This window comes from Equus przewalskii, chromosome 19, assembly GCF_037783145.1.
Source record: "Equus przewalskii isolate Varuska chromosome 19, EquPr2, whole genome shotgun sequence".
In the NCBI taxonomy this organism is placed as follows: Eukaryota; Metazoa; Chordata; class Mammalia; order Perissodactyla; family Equidae; genus Equus; species Equus przewalskii.
Genome location: NC_091849.1, coordinates 42,417,564 through 42,439,195, shown reverse-complemented (window position 1 = coordinate 42,439,195; position 21,632 = coordinate 42,417,564). Strand labels below are relative to the sequence as shown.

Sequence of the window (21,632 nt, the reverse complement as noted above, 5' to 3'; positions counted from 1 at the left end):
TAATTCCAGAGACACAACCAGATGTTACGTGTCTACTGAGGAAAGTACACATGGAAAAACAAATCAAATCTGAACCTCATGAAGCCTCTAGATCTAAGTTTCGTTACTAAAAACTTTAAGAAGCTTTCCAGACCGAATGTGGAAAATGAGGAAAAAGTTAGATAACAATGTGCCACCAACTGCAATAGTATCTGTGAACGCATATTCTCTGTCTTCTACTGCTCCCACAAGTGGTTATTAAAACCTAATACTGGTGTTTAACGTTTCACACGCTCACAGCCTGTCTTCCCCCACTAGATCCTAAGCTCCCTGAGGACAAAGGCTGGTCTCACTCTCGGCCGTCCCCTCCAGTGCAGGTGCTCAGGAAACACCAGCTGGTCTGTGGTCGTCTCACTGAGCCAGACATTGGGCCCCATTATTGCTGCATGGTGTGGAACCAGCAGACGGTCAAGCCTAATATGGGATCCTGGCAGGCAATTACGTTAATTATCATTATTAATTCAACAAACATTTATTTAGAGCCTACCATGTGCCAAGTACTCTACAAGACACTGAGGATGCAGAGAGAAAAACACACAATTACTGCCTTTAATTATTGCAGTTTAGTAGGGGAGTCAGACAAGTAAACATATAATTACGATAATAGCTACACTTACTGACCGCTTACTATAGGCCAGGCTCTGTTCCAAGCACTTAAACCATCTTAGTTTGTTAATGCTTCAACCACCCAGTAAGGTAGGTACTAGGATCCCCATTACGCAGATGAGGAAAGTGAGGCACAGAGAAGTAAAGCAACTTGCTCAAGGTCAGTCACACGGCTTGTAAGCGACAAATGCAGGATTCAAATCTCAGGGGCTCCAGGGGAACGCCCACCACAATCAGCAGCCTTCACCGCGTTATCACACAGCACACGATGGATGGGTACACGAGACAAGCTTCTAGCTCAGAGTGGAGGGCTGTGGGGACAGAGAAGAATCCTGGAAGAAGGCTCTTCGAAACAAGGTTTTAAGAAGAAATGGGGCTTGGCAAATAGAACAAGACAGGAGCACAAAGACAAAGCCATGTCAGAGAACTCCGGGTGACTCACAAGGCTCAGAATTTAAGGGATGATGATGGGGAACGCAACAAGAGGCCACCAGCACTGGTGTGGGAAAGGGAGGCAACAGAGGTGAAACACAAATTTACCCTGCTCGGGCTGTCCTCTGACGGAAAAGTCACCAGCACAGTGAGTCCCTGTTTCCGGGGAGGCGGTGGTGAGGGCAGAGAATGGACTGAAGCAGCTCTTTGTCATGGAAAGGGCAGCAGGCGCATTCACAGAAGGCACGACTACGGGATAACAATGCCATACCTGTTCTATTAGTTTCCTAGAGCTGCTGTAACAAATTGCCACAACTGGGTGGCTTAAAACAACAAAAGTTTATTCTCGCACAGTTCTGGAAGCTGGAAATGCAAAATCAAGGTGTCAGCAAGGTTGGTTCCTTCTGGAGGCTCCGGCGAGAGTCTATTCCACGCCTCTCTCCTAGCTTCTGCCAATCCTTGGCATTCTTCAGCTCGTAGACCCATCACCCCAACCTCTGCCTCCGACGTCACATGGCTGTCTTCCCTCTGTGCATGTCTCTGTGCCTCTTCATCTCTTCTTGTGAGGACACCTCCAGTCATATAGGATCAGTGTCTACCTTAACAACGCCATCTTAACTTGATTACATCTGCAAAGACTCTTACGGTCACAGGACTTGAACATATCCTTTTGGGGGACACAATTCAACCCACAACACCTGCAACTTGCTTTTTCGGCTGTACAGCTGACCACAGATATCTCTTCAAGTCTTCACACAATTCTAGTTCATTCATTTCAACCGCTGTGTATTATTTCACTGTATCAGTGACTTCTCATCTATTTGTCCAACACCCTAATAATGGGCATTCAGATGGTTTTAGTATTTTTGCCATTACAAACAATGCTCCTACGTACATTGGTAATGAGAGTGTTTCTGTAGGACAACTTCCTAGAAACAGCACTCTTCTGTTTCTACAATTCAAGTTTACAATTCAAGAATACAATTTCAAGTTTTTGATAAATGACAAACTGCTCTTTAAAAAGGTTGTGCCAACTTATGCTTCCTTACCAACATTGATACTTACTAATCTTTGTCAATTTGAGATGCAAAATAATACTTTGTTTTAACTGGCAATTCGTTTGGGACACTCAGTTTGTCCTGAAGATAAAGCCATCTTTCATGGGTTCACTGGTTAGCTAAGTTTCCTACTGTCCATTTTCTATTTAACTTGTCGATTTTTTCCTTGTTTCTTTTTCACTATCTTTTTATTAATTTGCAATCAATAAGGCCAGGAATATAAGGCCTTTTCTGCATTACATGTTGTACCTTTTCCCCCCGAGAATGCTCATTAAATTATCAAATGCCTACTATGAGCCAGGCATTGTTGTTAACTGCTAGGAAGACAGCAGCAAACAAGGCCAGGAAGGTTCCAGTTCTCAATTATTATTTCACTTCTCTGAAGAAAATATTTTTGCACATGATTTGGGCTGGGAGATAGATAGGAAGTGAATATCCACCCTTGGGTACAGAGTTGCCTTGGAATTAATTTAAATACTGTCCTGTTTGGATCCGTCTGAGAGCCTTCTGGGGGAAATCTACTCTGCTCTCCAGGTGTCCTGGAAGGATCCACAAAGGAGCAGTGTGGTTAGCGAAGGTGGAAGCAGGAAGAGCTGAAAAACAGCTGCGCCATTTCCCTGGAGGGAAGAGCCACACCCCTAAGCGCCCACAATCAAGGCGTCCAGGGCCTTCAACGGTTAAGCCGCCCCCGAGTTCAGAGAGCAAAGGGAGAGAAGTTTTATGGAGAAGTAACTCCTCGCACAAGCCCCAGGGAGGGTGACGTCTGATTGGGCAGGTTTGGCTCTGATTCCTCCTCCACCCATTTAGGGTAGGGGGGATCTGCCCCCCCATACACACACCTCCCTGCAGACAGGACACATTTTATATAGGCAGCCTACACACGCACACACATATGCACACGCACACGCATGTGTGTGCACACATACACACGTCCCCCACTAACTCAGGGGTGAATTAGACAAGCTTATCCTCTTCAGATTGAAACCCTGTTTCTCAAACTAGCCTTTATTAATAATAATAAAGATGATACACTGATCTCCATCTGTCCAATTCCTGTGTCTCTCTTTCCTTCCTTCCTCCACTGGTTTCAGATTTAGAGGGGAGAAGGATAATATTTATCAACTTCTGCAACATATAGTTTCCATTATTTTGCTTTATGCCTGAGTATTTTATGTCTTTTTATTGGTTTAGTGAATGGGGATAAATGTTTCCATTCTATTTTCTAAAAGGTTCTAATTGGCCAACCTTCTGGGTTTTGTGTAGTTTTGTATTTGGCCAAATGACTCAACTCCCTTCTTGATTTTGGTGATTTTCAGTTGATACTTGGGTTTCATATGTAAAAACTGATACCATCTGCAAAGAACATTAACTTTATTTTGACTTTTGCTTTCTTATAGTATTATTTCAACTGCAATTTCCAGAATGTTAAATATAGTGCCTTCGTTACTTTAATGTAGTGATTTCTTTATTTTAATGAGAACAGTATTATAGTTTCATTTTTAAGTATAATGTTGGCTGTGGTTTGAGATTTTTTTTAAAATATCAAGAATGGATGTTAATTTGTATCTAATTGCATCTATTGAGATAATTGCGTGCCTCCTCTGACTTCCCATTTTGATGAGTTATATAAGATTAAAACATCCACGCGTTTTTGGAATAAATCCTTTAGTTATTTATGGCACATTATCCTTTAAAGTAGTATTAGATTTAATTTGACCGTATTCTTTTTTTTTTAAGACTTTATTTTTCCTTTTTCCCCCAAAGCCCTCCAGTACATAGCTGTATATTTTTTTAGTTGTGGGTCCTCCTAGTTGTGGCATGTGGGACGCCACCTCAGCATGGCTTGATGAGCGGTGCCATGTCCGCGTCCAGGATCCAAACCAGCGAAACCCTGGGCCGCCAAAGCAGGGCGCACAAACCACTCGGACACAGGGCCGGCCCCTCAACCTTATTCTATATGAGACTTTTACATCAGTATTTCTAAGGAGTGTGCTTTTTTTTTCTGCACTCAGTCAGCATTTGGGAGCAAGGTTATATCAACCTTACGACATGCACGGAGTGGCCGTCCATCTGTTCCTCGACTCTGTGACAGTCTATAAAGCATCACAAGGCTCTATTTACTCAACATTCTTTGAAATTTCCCCTCAAAGCCCTGTGATACAACAGTTTGAATTATATGTTTTGTTTTATTTTGTTTTTTACTATCTTTCAATTGTTTTTAATAGTTACTGGTCTATTTAGTCATTCTAATGGCTCCTGAATAAATTTCAGCAATTTATCTTTTCCGAGCATAGATTTCTTAGCATAGCATTGAACACGCTGGCCGACGATATACTTTACAATCTTTTCCACTGCTATTATCACAATTGTAATTATCAGTATACATTTTCATAAGGCGTGCCCAGCTCCATCTCATTCTCTGACGTACGTCCCCTTATGCACCAGGTACCTAGTACGTGCTCAAGAAAATGGTGTGAAACCAGGAAGGAAGTTAAAGTCTCCTTTTCCTTTCTTATTTTGCCTATGGACCTTTTCTCTCATTTTCTTGACCCCACTTGCCACAACTTTCTTTCTTTTATTGTTTTTTTCCTAAAGCAATGGATCTTATCAATTCTATATTTTTTCACTTCAAATTTATTAATTTCAAAGCTGTATTCAGAAGAAAATCAATAACTTACATTACTCCCTAAATAATGAGTGAGATAAATTAAGTTATTGGCCTAAAGTTAAAAAAAGAACAATAAAATAAACTGTCACTATTTTCGGTTTGTCTGGTGTCAAGAGCATGAAACTTTTTTTACTCAGTTTTGTCTTAACTCAGTGGAAGACTTATGCCACTGAAATTTATCATCATAACTGATATATTTGTCTTTGCTTTTATCTGTTTCATGTTTTAATACTACAGCACTGCTTCCCTTGTGGCAGATATTTTGTGTTTTTTTTCCGTCACCTCTTAAGATCTGCAAGGTATACTTTTGCTTTTTCATTCTACTAGTATACCCTCTGTTTATTACTTTTTAAAATCTCAAATCTATTTCTCTAATTATCACTTTTTTTTTTTAAGGAAGATTAGCCCTCAGCTAACATCTGCTGCCAATCCTCCTCTTTTTGCTGAGGAAGACTGGCCCTGAGCTCACATCCGTGCCCATGTGCCCCTACTTTACAGGTGGGACTCCTACCACAGCATGGCTTGCCAAGCGGTGCCATGTCCGCACCCAGGATCCAAATTGGTGAACCCTGGGCCACCCAAGCGGAACATGCGCACTTAACCATTGCGCCACCAGGCCAGCCCCATCACCTTTTTTTCCATCATGTTCACGTCACCATACATTTTCCTCTGGATTCTGAGAGCGCCTCGACTGTGTGACGTTGATTCGATTAACTGCAGGGCTGATTCGGCCCTTTAAAGGTTATACTGGAAACTTCCTTCTGCTATTGCATTTCTGCCTCCTTATTCTCACTCATTTTCTCAGCCAGCCCCCTTTTTATCTCCTCACCCTTCTCAGTCAGCTTCCTTTTCATCTCAGTCTGTTGTTTCTCACCTGATTTTTTTCTCAAGTTTCATAAAGTATATGTCTTCTTGATACTGTTCAGGGGAAAAAAGATGCTGCCTTCAAAAGTTCACTTCTTTTTCCAAGCAGTATTCCAAGGGAAAAATGACAAGAACTGACTAAGCCATGGACAATGGGATATAAGAGGAGGGAACAGACAGAGAGCAATTAAGGGGAGAGTAATTAACGGAGAAGCAGAAAACACAAATCTAGCCCAGCTCGCAATGCCTTAAGGGCTCCCAAGAACATGTCAATGAGGAGTGACCATATATGTCAATTCGAGTGTCCCTGAGGCTCACATCCCGAGAACAATGGCAACACGACCACACCCCAGCACAAACTACCTCAAGAGACCCTCACCACAGCCAGAAGAGGTGGCGATTATCATTTTCATCCTCCAGATTAAGAAACGGAGTTCAGAAAAGGTAAACTGTTTCCAGGATTTGAATTCTGGTCTTGGGAATCCAGAAACGACTTGAGCACCCATTGAGCATCTGAAACAGGGTTAGGCTTTGTGGGGAAACAGAGGACAGGAACTCGACCCACCCTGTCAAGCTCATCATCAAGTTGGGGGTAACAAAAAGAACACGTCTGATGGAATGGAAAATAAAAAGGAGCAGGTATTCAGAGCTACACGGTGTGGAAGAGAGAACACAGAAGGTCTGAGACCAGGGAATAAGGTCCTTGGTGGGCAATGGGCACCATACTCCCAAGTTACCTGGAACAACCTTGGCTTACGCTGGTTGTCTTGGCATAATTATTAACAACGCCCCTGTCTAGATGATAAGTTCTCTGGTCACCCCGGCAATGCCCCACATTTGAACCATGCTTAGCAGCTTTCACGCATTAGCCCGTGTGACTTTCACAAGCCCACTGTACAGCAGTGACTCAGAAATCTGATGCAAGCTATAGACTTCCTCCCCAGAAAAATAACATACAGAATGCTGTACACAATTTTGATATGTTCATATCCTTTGACAGAGCAGCTCCACTTCTGGGAATTTATTTTTCAGACAGACACTCACAAGGGGAAAGACAGGTATGAGGATAACTGTGGTGGCATTGCTTAAAACGGCAAACCCTCAGAAACGCCCTCAAGACCATCAGTAGGGACGTGGTGCAATAACCCAGGAAGAGAGGTGGGAGTCAGGGGGAAAACGTAGACAGACTTGCTTTAGGCCAAGCTTCCCCTTAAAATCTGTAGGAGCCTTCCTGCCCCCCTCCTGTGCCCCCAACTCAGCCAAGGTCTCAGGGGAGGAAGAGACACCAGCAAGCGCACAGGAGGCAGCTAAATAATGAACTGGCAGTGTGTGTTTTCTTTGGCCAGGGCAGTCTGGCCAAGCTCTGGGGGCTGCTGGGCAAACATTTTTCATATTTTAGTAGCTGGCTTATGCCCAAAGCAGTCAGAAGTTAAGTAAGCTTTGAATGAGCTGCCCCCGTCCTCTCCTGGCCCCAAGAATTCTTAATGAGGTCCTAAGGCAGCAGCCTCCAGCAAACCCATCCAGTTGCCTTAAATATCACTCACCCGTCACTACCTTTAATGAATGCAAATGATTCAGCAACAAAACACTTAGCCCGGAGTGAAATCCACCTTTGTGTGGCTGGTTTCACCAGCTTACAGCCCAGCTCAGGCAGGGCCCTACCAGGCTGGCGGCCCAGCAGAACCCAAGGTGCCCAGGCTAGCCCAGGCAGACCCCTGCACACCCAGGGCAGTGGGAGCAGAATGCAGGAAGTGCACAGCATGAGGGAAGACCCTCCCCTGCCCCATTCTACCCACCACCCCAGCCACCAGATGCAGGCCCTCACAACTCCACCTCTCTACGACTTTGGCTCCAGGGCAGAGGAAAGTGTGAGCAGAAAAACAAAAGGTATTTCTTTGATCTAATGAAAGGGGCTGGTCCCAGGCACCTCAAAGGCCTGTCCGGTCACCACACTTCCTGTATTCAAGGACACTTCACCCTGACACGCCCACTCCACCTCCCCTTCACCTGATGCCAGGTACCTGAGGAACTGAGCAACGGGGATCCTGAAAACTCACTTGGATTGGCGCCCTCCTTCACCAACTTCATGGAAGCAACAAAAACAGAGACAGTGTAAATAACCCAATTTACACCCTGTTTTCAGAGTTCTCTTTTGGCAGCAAAAACTGAAAGCAATTTGTCAGGAGTCTAAGAGCAACTTTTAACTAATTTACTTCCAACCTGGGGCTCAGGGGGATTTGCTGCTCTGTCAGCCTGATCAACACCTCTCCCCAGGGCTAAGGCAGTGGCGGGACCCAGAACAGGCAGCTGTTAATTCAGCTGCCACCACTGTCACCCCCAAGGCCAACAGCTGGCAGGAGACCCACGGAGGTCCATCCAAGTCCTCTCTACTTCTCTGGCCAGGGATGTACGGAATGAAGGGTGTCAGACCCAAACTGGGCTACTGGCTAAACTAAGGAAAACTAAGGGCCCACAAGTATCACCTGGGGTGCCTTAGACTTAAAAAGGGCTTCAAAGTATTTGTTGAAAAGAAACACTCCCTCTTTCAACCCTCCCAGGACAGAAAATGGGAAGATGAGCTCCCCCAGAAGAAAAGTCACACTGAGCTTTTAGAATTGTTTAAAAATAATTTTTTAGGGGCTGGCCTGGTGGCATAGAGGTTAGGTTCAGTGCACTCTGCTATGGCGGCCCAGGTTCATGGGTTTGGACCCTGGGGCGCAGACATACACCACTCATCAAGCCATGCTGTGGCAGCGACCCACATACAAAATAGAGGAAGATGGGCACAGATGTTAGCTCAGGACCACTCTTCCTCAAGCAAAAAGAGGAAGACTGGCAACAGGTGTTAGCTCAGGGCCAATCTTCCTGACCGAAAAAAAATAATAATAATTTTTTATATCATCAAAAATGCCCTTACCAGTATATCAAAGGCTTTCAGGAAAAGAGCACTGGAATTTTCTTAACCTCAATATCATTCTTCCTGATTGTTCAAGGCACATCAGCCACAAGATTCTTCTTCAAAATGTTCCCAAAGGAAGTAACAAAGGGCATCCACTCCACAGAGGGCCTGTGTCTCCCCAACCCTGGGACTTCTGAATTCTTGGCTCCCAGCTGGTCCATTAATCAGCCCCTTTTCTAGCTCGGCACACCTACCAAGGGTTAAAATTCTGGGCGACCACACAGAGAGAATGCATCTCAGACCCCTATCAAGTGGAGTGCCTAAGCCTACAGAAGTGAACATCTGGAAGGTTTGAAACATAATTCTACACAGCAATCCATTTAAAAGCAAACAAACAAAAAAACTTTGCTCTCGACATTCACTGATACATACAAAAGGGATATATCTTCCTCTTTTCATATACCATCTAAACCCCAACCCTACAGCCAAGTCATCCCACATCAAATGAACCAGAACTCAACCAAATGTAGAACTCCCCGGCCTTTGGGCTACTTGTGTCCTGAAGGGGGAAGTGCCATTCAGCAAATGTTTGGGCAGCACAAAGCAGAATGAACAGCACCAGTTGTCTCCACAAAGCCTGGATCAACCCCACACAACTGTGCTGCCCAGGAGGGGAAGAAAACGCTACCGTCTCCTGCCTGCCCCACTCAGGTCTCCATCCTCGGAGCACCTGGCATTTACTGCGTCCCCCTCTTTGGTGCTTCTCTATGTCCTTGCCTTGTTAATTACTCTCCTCTGGTTCTGTCTCAATTTGCCTGCCAGACAATCCATTCCTGGAGTGAGTCTCCCGTCTCCCCCAGAAATAGTTCAGCCTTTTTAAAAGGAGACTCTACCATCAGAGAGGCATTTTCCTTCCATGACAGACTGTTTGCCCTCTTAGGGACATCTACTTCCTCTTCTGGACATCTCCTCCCTTCTAACAACTTAAAAGTCCCCCACCCCACCCCAAACACATGACCTAGCATGATGCCTTATGCCTTAAGCATCATTTGTTACTTATGGACCAGACTAAAAGGAAAAGTTTTTGGTGAATAGGAAATAAAAACAGGCCTGTAAATAAATCACCTTCATCCCATTATAACTATCTTTTATTGAGTATTCACTATATGACAGACTAAGTCCTTCACAAACAGTGAATTTCAAAGATATCACAGATTTTAAGATGCAACATTATTTATGTTCCACTAACAGGAAATAGTACCAGTTAAACTAAGACACAATACTACATAATAAGGTTACAATCCAATTTCAAAGATGTGAAACCACGGGGGAAAAAAATATCTTAGGGTTCATGAAATGTAGTACTATCTCCCTTAATTCTCACAAGAACTGTAATGGTATCGCTATTATTATCTGCATCTTAACAAAAGAGGAAACTAAGGCTTAGAGAGGTGAAGTGAACTAAGGTCTCATGGGGAGCACACTGTGAAGCCAGAACTCAGTTCCTAAACAGATTTCTGAATTTCCCCGGGAGGGGAGAAGAGGGGCAGACCATCCCTGGTTAAGCTGCCCCATCAAAGGCAAATAACACTTGCTTGGCTGATTCCTAAAATCAAGGTCTTTTTACAAATTGCACCTTCACAGCTCCTACTTCCAGAAACAACAACCAAAGGAAAACAGGTTTCCCTAGCTCCTTCCTCACAGAACTGGCTACAAGAGAGGGGGGAACCTCCCAGCCAACTCGTTATATATAAAGCACATTTAACGAGCCTTTCAAGCCCTGGGAGTGGGAGAAGGAAGGGTTCATTGGAAATCTGATACTTTGGCAGCCAAGCGAGAGGGACAAGGCCCTTAGCATCAGCCCCGGGGGATAAACACCATCCCAAACCCCTTTGTCTGCCAGAAGGAGATACTTCCGGGGGGGCAGGAGGCAGCAACACTTTTTAGGACAAAGCCCACCTAACAACAACCCTCCAACGGAGACCTGGCTGGGGTCTTTGTACAACCCACCTAACCATAAACCCTCTGTCCTTTCCCAAACCTGCTGGGGTCCCTCTTCCCACAAATACCTGTGACTGCCATAAACGCCCTTAAACAGCCCCCGTTTACTGCCCAGCCTGCCTGCTGCTAAATGAGGGCATTTGTTTCAAATTTGCAAATACCGAAAGCAGTGGAAACCTAAGTCCACTCCTAAAATGAAATGTTCTGCATTCCTCGGGGCCTGAAGCACCGCGCTTCAAAAGCTGCAAGAGGCCCTGGTTGTTTACTCACTGGTGGGGGCTTTTGGGAGAGGTATTTCCCTGTTCCCTGAGGAGGCTCCTTTGATCTGGGCCGGGTGGGAAGGGGACCGAGAGAGGTGCCACCCAAGCCCAGGCCAGCCCAGGCTCTCCTGCCCGCTGTCTGGGTCGCCGGCGGCAGCTCTGGGGGGCCTGGGAAAGTCAGTCTCACAGGGAGGCTCAAGTAGAGACTCGCCTAAAATTGCTGCCAGAGACAGAGCAGGCCAGCTCGGCAGGACCTCTCAGACCATCTTGAAAAGGCCCTCAAAACAAAGGTAGAGTGAGGAAGGCACAAGAGGCCAGAGAAGCACCCCAGCCTCTTACCCAGAAGGAAAGGGGCAAATTCCCCACCCCAGCCCCCAGCACACCAAGCAGCTCAGGACACTCCATCAAGCCTGGGTGCCGGTGTTTACTAAATAAAAGCCTTTTGTTTTAAGAAGGAGTCTTCGGTAAGGGGGTAGGGAGCAGTAAAGAGAAGACAGAGATCCTCCTCCAGGCCCCTAAGGCTGTTCCAGAGCCCAGCGCCCCCCCTCCCCTAGAAGCTCCTCCAGCAGGAGACCCGGACCCCTGGGGTGGAGGAGGAGCCCGGATCACAGGCCACAAAGCTGCCAGCAAGTTGGGCATTTTCTAAACTGGTCAGTTTAACAATTGCTTAATCTGCTAAATTAACCAAACAGATAAAATGATTCGCTCTTTGTAGCTGGAGCTACATGACCCACAGCATTTCCTTTTTCTTCCCCCCTAAGGCTGCAAGACAACTGTTTTCTTTGTTTGTGATTTGTTTTGTTTTTCAAGAGGCTGGAAATGAACTTGAGATCTGAAATGCCATCCTCACCTCTCTAAGGACCTGCAGGCCTAAAGGATCCTTCCTTCTTTTCTCCCAGCCAGGAAACAGCTCCGCTTTGAGTTTTGTCATAGATGAGCCACGACGGAATCAGAATACCCAAGTGTCACTTTGCACCCTTCCATGACAGAACACAGGTTCCAGCGTGGGAACCTGAGGACTTGAGAAGCAGAAGAACGAATTCAGCAGGACTGCCAAAGGCAGTCAACTGCTTGGCCCCAGGGAGACAGACCTGGCACCAAAAAACTTACACCTCCCAGAATGTTCAGTCCAACAACTTCTGCAAACCCTTGAGAACTAAAAGACTCACCTCCCAAGTCTGAAATGGAAGGGAAACCTACATCCACTGTGCCCCTACTATGTGCCAGCACCTGAACCACCAAGCGTGGGCACATCTATCTACACGAAAGCAGTTATAGGCAGCAAACTAGTCACCACAGCAGGGATGACTCTTAGCACCTATGTGGCCTCCACCACAGCCTAACCCAGCTGGAATGTGGCAGCACACCTGCAAGCCGGGGCCTGTAACTGCCCCTGACCTTCCAGAAGCACCAGGCGGAAGAGACTAAGAACTTCTGGGTTCATAAGAAAAGCTCAAATCTTGGGGATTCAGGCACAGTGTTCTGGACTTCTAGACTACATATAGTCTGTCCATAACTCTAAAAACTAAGATGTACACAAACCTCTGAATGGGCCACTGAAAACCCTAACCTTGCTGTTTTGTAACAGAAAAAACGGGTGGGGGGGTGGGGTGGGGGAATTGGCGATCTTGAATGCTGTGGCCCAAAAGACCTCTCCATGGTTAAGTTATTGATATACTCCTTATGTAGAAAGAGCAAAGGTTATTCCACCCTCTGACTCTAGCAGGACTGCTCCTAAACCCATCCAGAGAGTTATCTTGTCTGCAAAATCCACTCCCCGATGTTCAGCCTGCTCCAACGGATGTGGGTGCACATTTCATAGCTTCTAGTGATGACAAACACAGAAGGTCATCCGAGAGCACGGAATCAGCTCTGCTCCTTACCAGCTCTGCAGTCCTAAGTGGATCATACTTTGTGCCTCAGTTTCTTTACCTGTCAAATGCCTCCCACCTCTTCTCCTCCAAAAAAAAAAAAAAAAAAATACCACCCTCATCCTGCCTACCCCTGAGCCTTGTTGATAGGATCAAACGTTAGCGTGAGTGAAGCACTCTGTCAACTGCAAAGCTGGGTGCACTTGTCGGTCACTTCTTCCCAACTTTCAGCCTTCCTTCAGTTGTCCTCCCTTCTGTGCAGAAGAAAAGGTCCTCCCCACCCAGGCACTAGTCCCTCAAATGCCTGAGGACCAACCAGGTAAATATTTCTGCCTTCTCTTCTTACTCAGATAAAAACTTTTTTTCCTTATAAGAACTCCCTCCCAAACCTCTCCAAAATCTACTCAGACCTTTCCATTCCCCTTGGCACCCAGGGAATTACACCCTAATAGCCACATCACCAGTCAGTGGAGTGTACATGCAGCTGTGCCCTCGCACTAGAGACTCTAGAATAAAATGCAGCCCTTAGATTCAAGTCCTCTCCCTCAAACCAACGGCGAGGAGGAGAGGCTGTAAGGTGAGACGGAAACACAGCTGGAGACTGTGTATGGCAATACTGGGTCAGCCTCAAAAGTCACCACAGTAAAGGTCTTCTGAGGTCTTCTATCCTCAAATTGAGGCCCAACAGGCAAGTGGGACTTGCCAAACATCACATGCATGATCTGGGGCAAATATGAGAGCAGGGTCCACGTCTCCCAACTCTGAGCCCAGTGTTCCTCCCATGCCTCTTCAGGCTAAGAGGAACATAAACCTCCAGGGGACCCAGGACTACAGCCCATCAAGAACAAGGACCCATCTTTGTGACTAAGTGACACCACTTCTCCAGCAGGACTGCCTCTAAATCAGATGCCCACACATTTTACCTGGGGCCATGGGAGGCCCAATGTGCCCAGGGAGAGAGGACACAGGAGGGGGGAAGCCTGAGCTCCGTAAGGAAATGTGAAATAAACTCTGAGCAGCCCCTCTTCCCTGAGCACTCAGTCAGCCTTCTCCATCATTTATGACATAAGGATAGAAGCCCGTATCTACAAGGCAGCAAAATCCTCTGGAGGGAAAAGAGCCCAGAAACAGCCAAGACCTCAGCAGCCACAGACGAGTACTGAGGAGGGGGTACAGCCCTGGGGCACCAGCCTCCCAGGCTTTTCCTACTGCAAGTTAAGAGCAGCAGTGCCCCACCCCACCACCACAGGAGGCAGAACAGTAGTGAAAAGGGATCACCTGAAACATATTATTAGAATAGAGGTCACCAAAATCACCCTGGCACGTCAGCTGAGAAGCACAGAGCCATGTGTTTTAAGGCCCTCACTCCAATGGGACAGCCACGTATGACTGTACAGGTTGTGCACTACGAGATGCCCAGCCAAGGTGTTAATACTGAAATACCGCCTGTGCTCCACAGCCAAAGCGCCGTGTCCTGGGGCAGGGTTGCATTCACTCAAAGGAAGGGCGCTCATTTCTAATTCGCACAAAGGCACTGTATGTGCTAGCTGCTGGACACCTCAGCAGTCCCAAAAGCAGACAAGCATTCTCCTCATTGCCCCACTGCCCACCGTGAGCAGGGGATCAAAGAGAGCCAGTGTGTCTCCTGGGGGAGAGGCAGTGCATGGTGGTGCCCACTCTGGCCACCTTAACCACCCATAGGGAGACCACACAGCACCTCGGGAACCTCCCCGTGGCACTGACAGAAGTTCCCACAAGCTACACAGTGGCTGACTGCGGAAACCCCCATAGCCATCCTGTGACGACAGAAGCCCCTCCCTTGGGTATTATAAAAGTCTGCCTTGGCTGCAGGAAGCACAGTTTACTACTCGCTCCCTGGAAGAACCTCAGCAGGCCAGGGGAAACCGTGGCCCTGAACGAGCCCTAACCACCCTGGGGAGAGTGTGCTACTGGGATAGAGAGTAAGAATCCCCACCAGGAAATGCAAAGTGGCTGTGCCCACATTTCTGAGCTGCTGTGGAATACTGAGATGCATTTAGAAAACCTGTGCTTTAGAATGAGGAAATCATTTCTAAAGCTGCCAGTCAAGACGGACTTTGTTGAGCCCTTGCAAACCATTCTGGAGACTGAGGACTGGAAAGAAAGGCTGACACCTTAAAGGGAGACAAAAGGTCAGGACAGTCTCTGGGAAGAGATAGCAGGGCTGGCCAGAGGGGCTGCTCCCCTGGGTCAACCATCTTCACAGCCGGAAGCTCTACACCATAACTCCTTCCCAGAAGCAGGCAAGGGATGGATCAGCATTATTTGCATTTTGCAGATGAGGAAATCGAGGCTGGGAAAGGTTAATTAACCAGCTCAGGGTCATGTGGCTAGGCAGCAATTAAGCCGGGACCAAAGACAGAAAAACAGGTGTCACAGCACCATAGACGTCACTTCTCTCATCACGCAGTGATGTGTGTGATATTAGAGAAAAACCACCCAAGTTTTCAGACTCTCGGTCCAATGCCTTTACATCATTCTGATCCATCACAGCAGCCTACATATACCAGCAATGTCAATCCTCTCTCCTGTCTGAAGCCCTCCCACGCCCCATTTGTTCCTGTGTCATGGACTTACCTTCCTATACATTCTGGAATGTTCTTCTATCTATTTAGCACTTTACCATGTGGTGTCTTTTATTATACTTTATCTGATTCACATCTCCCATCTTGTCTCCTTCCTTCCTCCTGCCCCACCTGAGACAGCTTCACCCATAGAAGACACGCAAACACTTTGAAATGATCCCATCCTAAGCCCCTCGATAGTAATACCAACCTCTTTCTCATCACCACATCTCCACATCAGACTGCAAAATTCTCCTTATGGCTACCCAGTGGTTCTGAAACTTGAGTGTAGGTAGGAGTCTCCTGGGAAGCTCTTTTAAAATGCAGTTTCCTTTTTTCGTCCATTTTTGGATTTGGGGGGGGGACGTTGTTTTTTGTTGAGGAAGATCAGCCCTGAGCTAACATCCGCTGCAAATCCTCTTCTTTTTGCTGAGGAAGAGCGGCCCTGAGCTAACGTCTGTGCCCATCTGCCTCTATTTCATACATGGGACACCTGCCACAACATGGCTTCATAAGCAGTATGTAGGTCTGCCCCAGGACTGGAACCAGCAAACCATGGGCCGCCGAAGCACAGCACACGAACTTAACCACTCGGCCACCAGGCCAGCCCGTGCAGTTTCCTTTTGAGATTTGAACTACACAACTGAACTGGCCACTCAAAAAATACAATATAGGGGCCGGCTCGGTGGCACAGCGGTTAAGTTCACACATTCCACTTCTCGGCGGCCCGGGGTTCACTGGTTCAGATCCCGGGTGTGGACATGGCACCACTTGGCAAAAGCCATGCTGTGGTAGGCGTCCCACGTATAAAACAGAGGAAGATGGGCATGGATGTTAGCTCAGGGCCAGTCTTCCTCAGCAAAAAGAGGAGGATTGGCAGTAGCTAGCTCAGGGCTAATCTTCCTAAAAAAAAAAAAAATACAATATAATCTAACAAATAAGAACATAAAATAAACCTTCTGCCTCCTCCCACAATGACTCTGATGGGCAGGTCTGCAGTAAGGCCCAGGCAGCTCAAATTTTAACCAGTACCTTTGGTTGCCCACCCTCCCACTATATTCTCCGATCTCCAGACATTTTTGAGCAACACAAATCTACATCTTCTTAACGCGTGACTCACAATCCCTACCCCACGACCCCAATTTTCCAAAGTTACATCCACACATCAACCAGCAAGTGCACAGCCTGCTCATCAACATCTAAGCTTCTAGCAGGAACTCGGGATCTAGGACGCCTGGTTGACTGTGTCCCACTCACCTGTGCACTCATTCACTCAGTGTGAATGTGCACAGACACTCGAGAGCTTGGTGACCCAAACCAAGCTGCAAGAGGGAAAAGGCGCCTGCGTATGTCAGCCCTGCCAACACAGCTCCCTCCCTGTCCCACTGCTGCTTGGGTAGCATTACTGAGAGGGAAATGGCCTAAACTCCGAGAAGAAAAGAGGATGGAAAAAGTGACACAGTACAGAGGGCTTCCTCAAACCGCAGATTAGCTGCGGCAGCCCCTAATACCAAAGCATCAGGGGTCTCGGCAGGGCCAACGGGCACTCCACAGTGAACTCAGAGAACCCCAAGACAGGACGCTAACCCAGCACCTCGCCACCCCGGCAGAACTTCATACTCTTGGGGAAAGGGACCAGGCGGATGGGGGGCCAGAGCAGGATGCGAGGAGAGAAGGAGGCCAGTAGCCTGAGGGCAAGAATCAGTGCCAGCAGCTGTGGCTGAGCCTGTAACCCCACCATGTGGCTCTGCCAGGGGGTAGTGCCAGGGGCACAGCAGCAGAGAGGCACACCACTGAGGTTGGGGAGAGCAGAGAGAGGCCGAGGGAGGCCAAAGATACCCAACCCTGCTTAATGACCCTTTCTTCCATCACAAAAGCACCAAAGACGGACTCCCTGGGCCCAATCTGCTCTTGGCTCAAATGTTAGAGTCCGAACTGGCCAACCTCCATCCCAGATGAGTCTCACAGAAGCTGCACTGGCTTAAACACAAACTCACACAAACCCCCTCACTCCAAAATCTGAAATGCTCCAAAGACTTAACAAAGCTACGACCACTGAAGCCCCACGGAGACATCTCCTCCCTCTGTGAACCACACGGACTCCTGAAAAGTCGTCTGTTGACCAAACCTCTGCCTAACAAATCCAATTTCTCCATTAGCTTTCATTACAAAATGAGACACGTGCTTCTCGAGCAAAAGCTGAGGCTTCAAGAGGAAATGAACATCACACTTAATGTTGCGAACCTTCTCCAGTCACACATTTAAGGGATAAGTTTCCTGACAAAATCTAATTCAAATTCACCCCAAAGTGGGGTAATTTTTAAGTGCACACATCACACTGAAGAGTGTGCACATGAACTAAAAGTTATTCACGGTAAGTCTTCAAATTCTGCGCACCATCTAGGGCCCCTAATTTGTACTGCTCCAACGGGCAAGCTCTGCACCTTGAGTTTCTGTAGAAGGAGGGATGCCCAGAGCAGGACTTCTGGAACTTTGGGTGCAGTCACCTGGGGAGCTTGTTAAAATGCAGATTCTCACCCATGCCCCCAGGGAACGCTGATGCCACTTGTCTTTGGACCTTATTTTGAGCAGCAAAGTTGTAGGTAATCTAGGCCCCTGCACAGTTCACGGTTTTTAAGCTGTGGCCTTTTGAGGCAGGTCAGCTTCACGGGTAGAGGTGGCTGCAGATGCCCAGAACTCTTGGAGAAAGCCAGATGCCATGCCGCATCAAGACTCCAAAAACACAAGGAGAGACAGCCCAGAAACAGGGAAGGAACGTCTGGTCCCTTGATCGGGTCACGGGAGAGCGGGCACAAGGAGGAACAACTGGGAACCTGAACCCAGAGAAGCTGAAAAGGACACAAAAGACCCCTAATGCCTAAGAGGCAAAGGGGCTGTTTTCCTTTGCCCTTGGTTACTCGGCCCTGTACCCAAAAGCTTCATTCACCTTTTTAATAGACCTAGATAGGAACTTGTTATAAATAAGATACTGTAATGAATTCTACAGAGGGAGCCCTTCGCTAAGTCAAAACCCAACTTCGGGCAAAAATATGGAAGGTGTCTTAAGAGTCCAGAAGTTCTACAGGCATCCACTTTCTAGCAAAAGAGAGAGGACAGCTTCAGGGAGGAAGTGGAGTGGGGCTGGGCAAAAGAGAGATGAGGGAGGCAATACAAGCCAAGGGACTGGCCAGAGAGGAAAGAAAGGTCTCAGAAACCATGTTTGTCTTAGGATACGGGAAAGAGACTAGCTGGGCTGGAACGGAGGGTTCCAGGAGGTGGAAAATGTTTATTGTTGGGGATGACTGGAAAGCTGGAAGCACACCACAGGAGAGGGAGGAACAAGAAAGAGGCCCTTCATATACTTCATTACGTTTAAGCCTCAGCACAACTCCAGGAAGTCAGTCCCTTTATAGAGGAGGCAAACTGTGAGGTCAAGAAATTTGCCCAGGGCCACGGGGCCTATCAAAGAGTCTGAGCTGCTGTTGTGCCAAATACTTCATCCCCACAGCCTGAGCTCTCTCCACCACTCAACCCTGCTCCGAACACCGGGAGTTTGACTTGATCCTTTGGCAAGTGATGTGCAGAGATTATCCTGCCCTCCCAACATACTTCCCAACATCTGAGAAAGCCCATCACTGATAACAGCAACTCCTAGGCCTGAATTACAGGCTGCAGAGCCTTGAGGAAGCTGCAGGACAGCCTATCTCAGAATGTGACAACTCAATTTCCCCAAAGAAACAAGAGCCTGGAGGAAAGAACCCAGAATCGGGGATGGATAGTGACCACAACCAACCGTTCAAGAGGTTTGGGCTAAGAATCCCAGGTTTCAAACATCGAGCCCTCTCCTACACCACCGTGTTTATCACAACGGGGATCTCAAAGTTTGGAAAGTTACTCAGCCATTTACAGCATAATTACCCAAACTTCAAAATGGTCTAATCCACAAACCTAGCCAGTGTAGGTCCCTTATTCCAGCTTTACTAACGGTGGAGTCTCACTACAATTCCAGTTAATTACACAGTTAAACAATGACATGAAAAAAAATCTACTCTAATCTATTAAAAAATCATTGCCCTCTGAAGTCACGCCGTCGGGGGTGGGCTCAGTCCCCCGACTTCCCCGGAAGACAGCAGGGCCTCCACTGGAAGTGTTTACAGCGCATGGACAGGTTCCACACCAAGGCACATTTGGTGGAACTGATTTAAGGTTCTCATTAAAATGTTCCTTTGTTGAGCACAAGACATCTCCCCACCCCCAGAGGAGATTCCAGACCTCCAGTCCCAAGCCCTTAGCCTGCCCTAACTTCCCCCCACACGACTCCCCCTCCACTAAACACCCGTCACCGGATTAACATCGATTAACATCAGAGTCGTCTTCTCACGGAAGGAATTTAGGAATTTAGCATTTGTTGAACAAGAGCCCTGTCTCCACCAGAATCTTCCCTAGACTCCAGAACTCCAAACATCAGCAAGGAAGGCAGCCATATCGGGCGACTGGCACACCAAAACCCAAACAGCCGGCCAACCTAGGAAGCCTGTGAGCTGAGGCTGCTCACCCATATGGCTGGGCCCCCGATCCCGGCTGCACAAAAAACTTCCATACTTCCTCTGGGAGCAGATGTGGGTTCTGCCATGAGCAATAACCACCCCGCACATCACAAGGAACACAGGGCAGCTCCAGAAACACCTCCTACACATTCCCGGACCTTGTTCTTACCTCTGCGTCCTGGGTTACAATTACCTCTCCATTTACAACTAGGGGTGGGGGAGACGTTGATTCCATCAGCACCAAAACCCCTCAAACAGCTGGCAGGCCAGGGCAATGTCAGAAAGGGCAATTCCCTACCCAGCCCCCACCACCACCACCACCACCGCCACGGCCACTCTTCAAAGAAGTGGGAAAGTGATAAGCTAGAACCAGGTCCCCTGGGCAAAGGTCCCCCAGAGAGGTGTGCGGCCAGGATCATCACCAAAGATTTTGTGTTTTGGGGGACAGGGAGCACATTTCCAGTCCAGGCTGTGTGGGGTGTGCGGGTAGCTTGCTGCTTTCCTGTAAAGCACTTCAACACCTCAGTAGTAACTCTCAGGTGTGACCAAGCCTAGAAATAATGTGGCGAGGTGGGGGGAGGGGGGGAGTGGGGCTCAGGTCCTGTCCGCCCTGGGGATGCGGGCCACACCCTCATCAAAATGCTGAGACCCTCCAAGAAAAGACAGAATGAACTCTTTTTCTCTTTCTACCCGTAGAATGAGAGATTTCCTTTCGCCGGCGAGGAGAGATAGGATGGAAATCCAGGAAGGGGCAGAACAAACCCGGTCCGCACCTTTGCAGGCCGGCCATGCCCGATTTTGGCAGCGGCCTTCACACGTTAGTCACCGCGACAGCCTGGGACTCTCCGCTCCCTGGATTCGACCCTGGCTGGGAGTGGGCTCAGGGCTCGGGCCCAGGAGCAGGAGGAGATGAGGTGACCCCTAATTCTTCCCTTCCTCCGCCCTCCCCAGCAGGGCCATCAGGGGTGCCCGCTTGGCCCAGGAACTTGAAGGAGGGAAGCCGGGAGCGTCGGCCGGCGTAGGTAACAAAGCTCCGCGCCCTGCGCGCCGCAGGTCGGTCCCGAATCCGGCCCCAGGCCGGCCTCCCTCACCTAGGCTGAGCCTGATGGGGGACACCGTGCCCCCCGCCTCCAGCCACCTCACTGCAGCCTCCTAAGTGGGGGGCAGTCGTTCCTCTCCCGAAAAGAAACTCCCTACCAGGGCCCGGGAGCCCGCAACTCCCGGCAGTTCCCGAGCAAACTCTCCGCGCAGGCCGGGAAAACTCTGGACGCTGGAAACGCGTCCTCGTGGGCGCGGGTGGGAGAGGGGCCCCAACCGAGTCCGCGGGGGCTTCGCCACCGCCCAGGCGCCGGGACCGCGCACCCCCAGCGAGCCTCTCCAGCACTCCAGGGTGTCTTCCTCGCTCCAGCCACCCCCACCACCTCCCCGGCGCCCCTCCTGCCCGCGGGGCTCCCGCGCTTCCCGAGCCCGGTTACCCCAGCGCGCTGGGACTCACCACCCAGCAGCTGCAGCAGCAGGACGCTGAGCAGAGGCAGCCGGCGGGGGCGGCTTGGGGCTCCCCGCGCAGCTCCCATCGCTGCGGGCTCGGGGGAAGGAGCGGGCTGGCGCGCCGACTGCGCTCCGCGGCGGGCCCAGGAGGCCGAGCGCACTGGAGCGCGGGGTCCGCTGCAGCCGCCGCCGCCGGAGCCCGAGCCCGAGGCGTCCCGAGCCGGAGCCGCGCGCGCCCGCACCTCCTAGTGCTCGCGCGCCGCCGCCGCCGCCGCCGCCGCCGCCGCCGCCGCCCC

The 21,632-nt window shown here is 48.7% G+C and overlaps 1 protein-coding gene across 2 annotated transcripts in view; it reads right to left on the bottom strand.

Annotated features, from left to right (window-relative positions):
• Nucleotides 1–21,632, bottom strand: part of PTK7 (protein tyrosine kinase 7 (inactive)) — a 58,407-nt gene extending 36,775 nt beyond the window's left edge. For both annotated transcript variants that reach the window (XM_070584647.1, XM_070584648.1), the window contains exon 1: nt 21,344–21,632. In XM_070584647.1, coding sequence (XP_070440748.1) covers nt 21,344–21,422 — 79 coding nt within the window. In that variant the 5' untranslated portion in view covers nt 21,423–21,632. The remainder of the gene's footprint in view (nt 1–21,343) is intronic.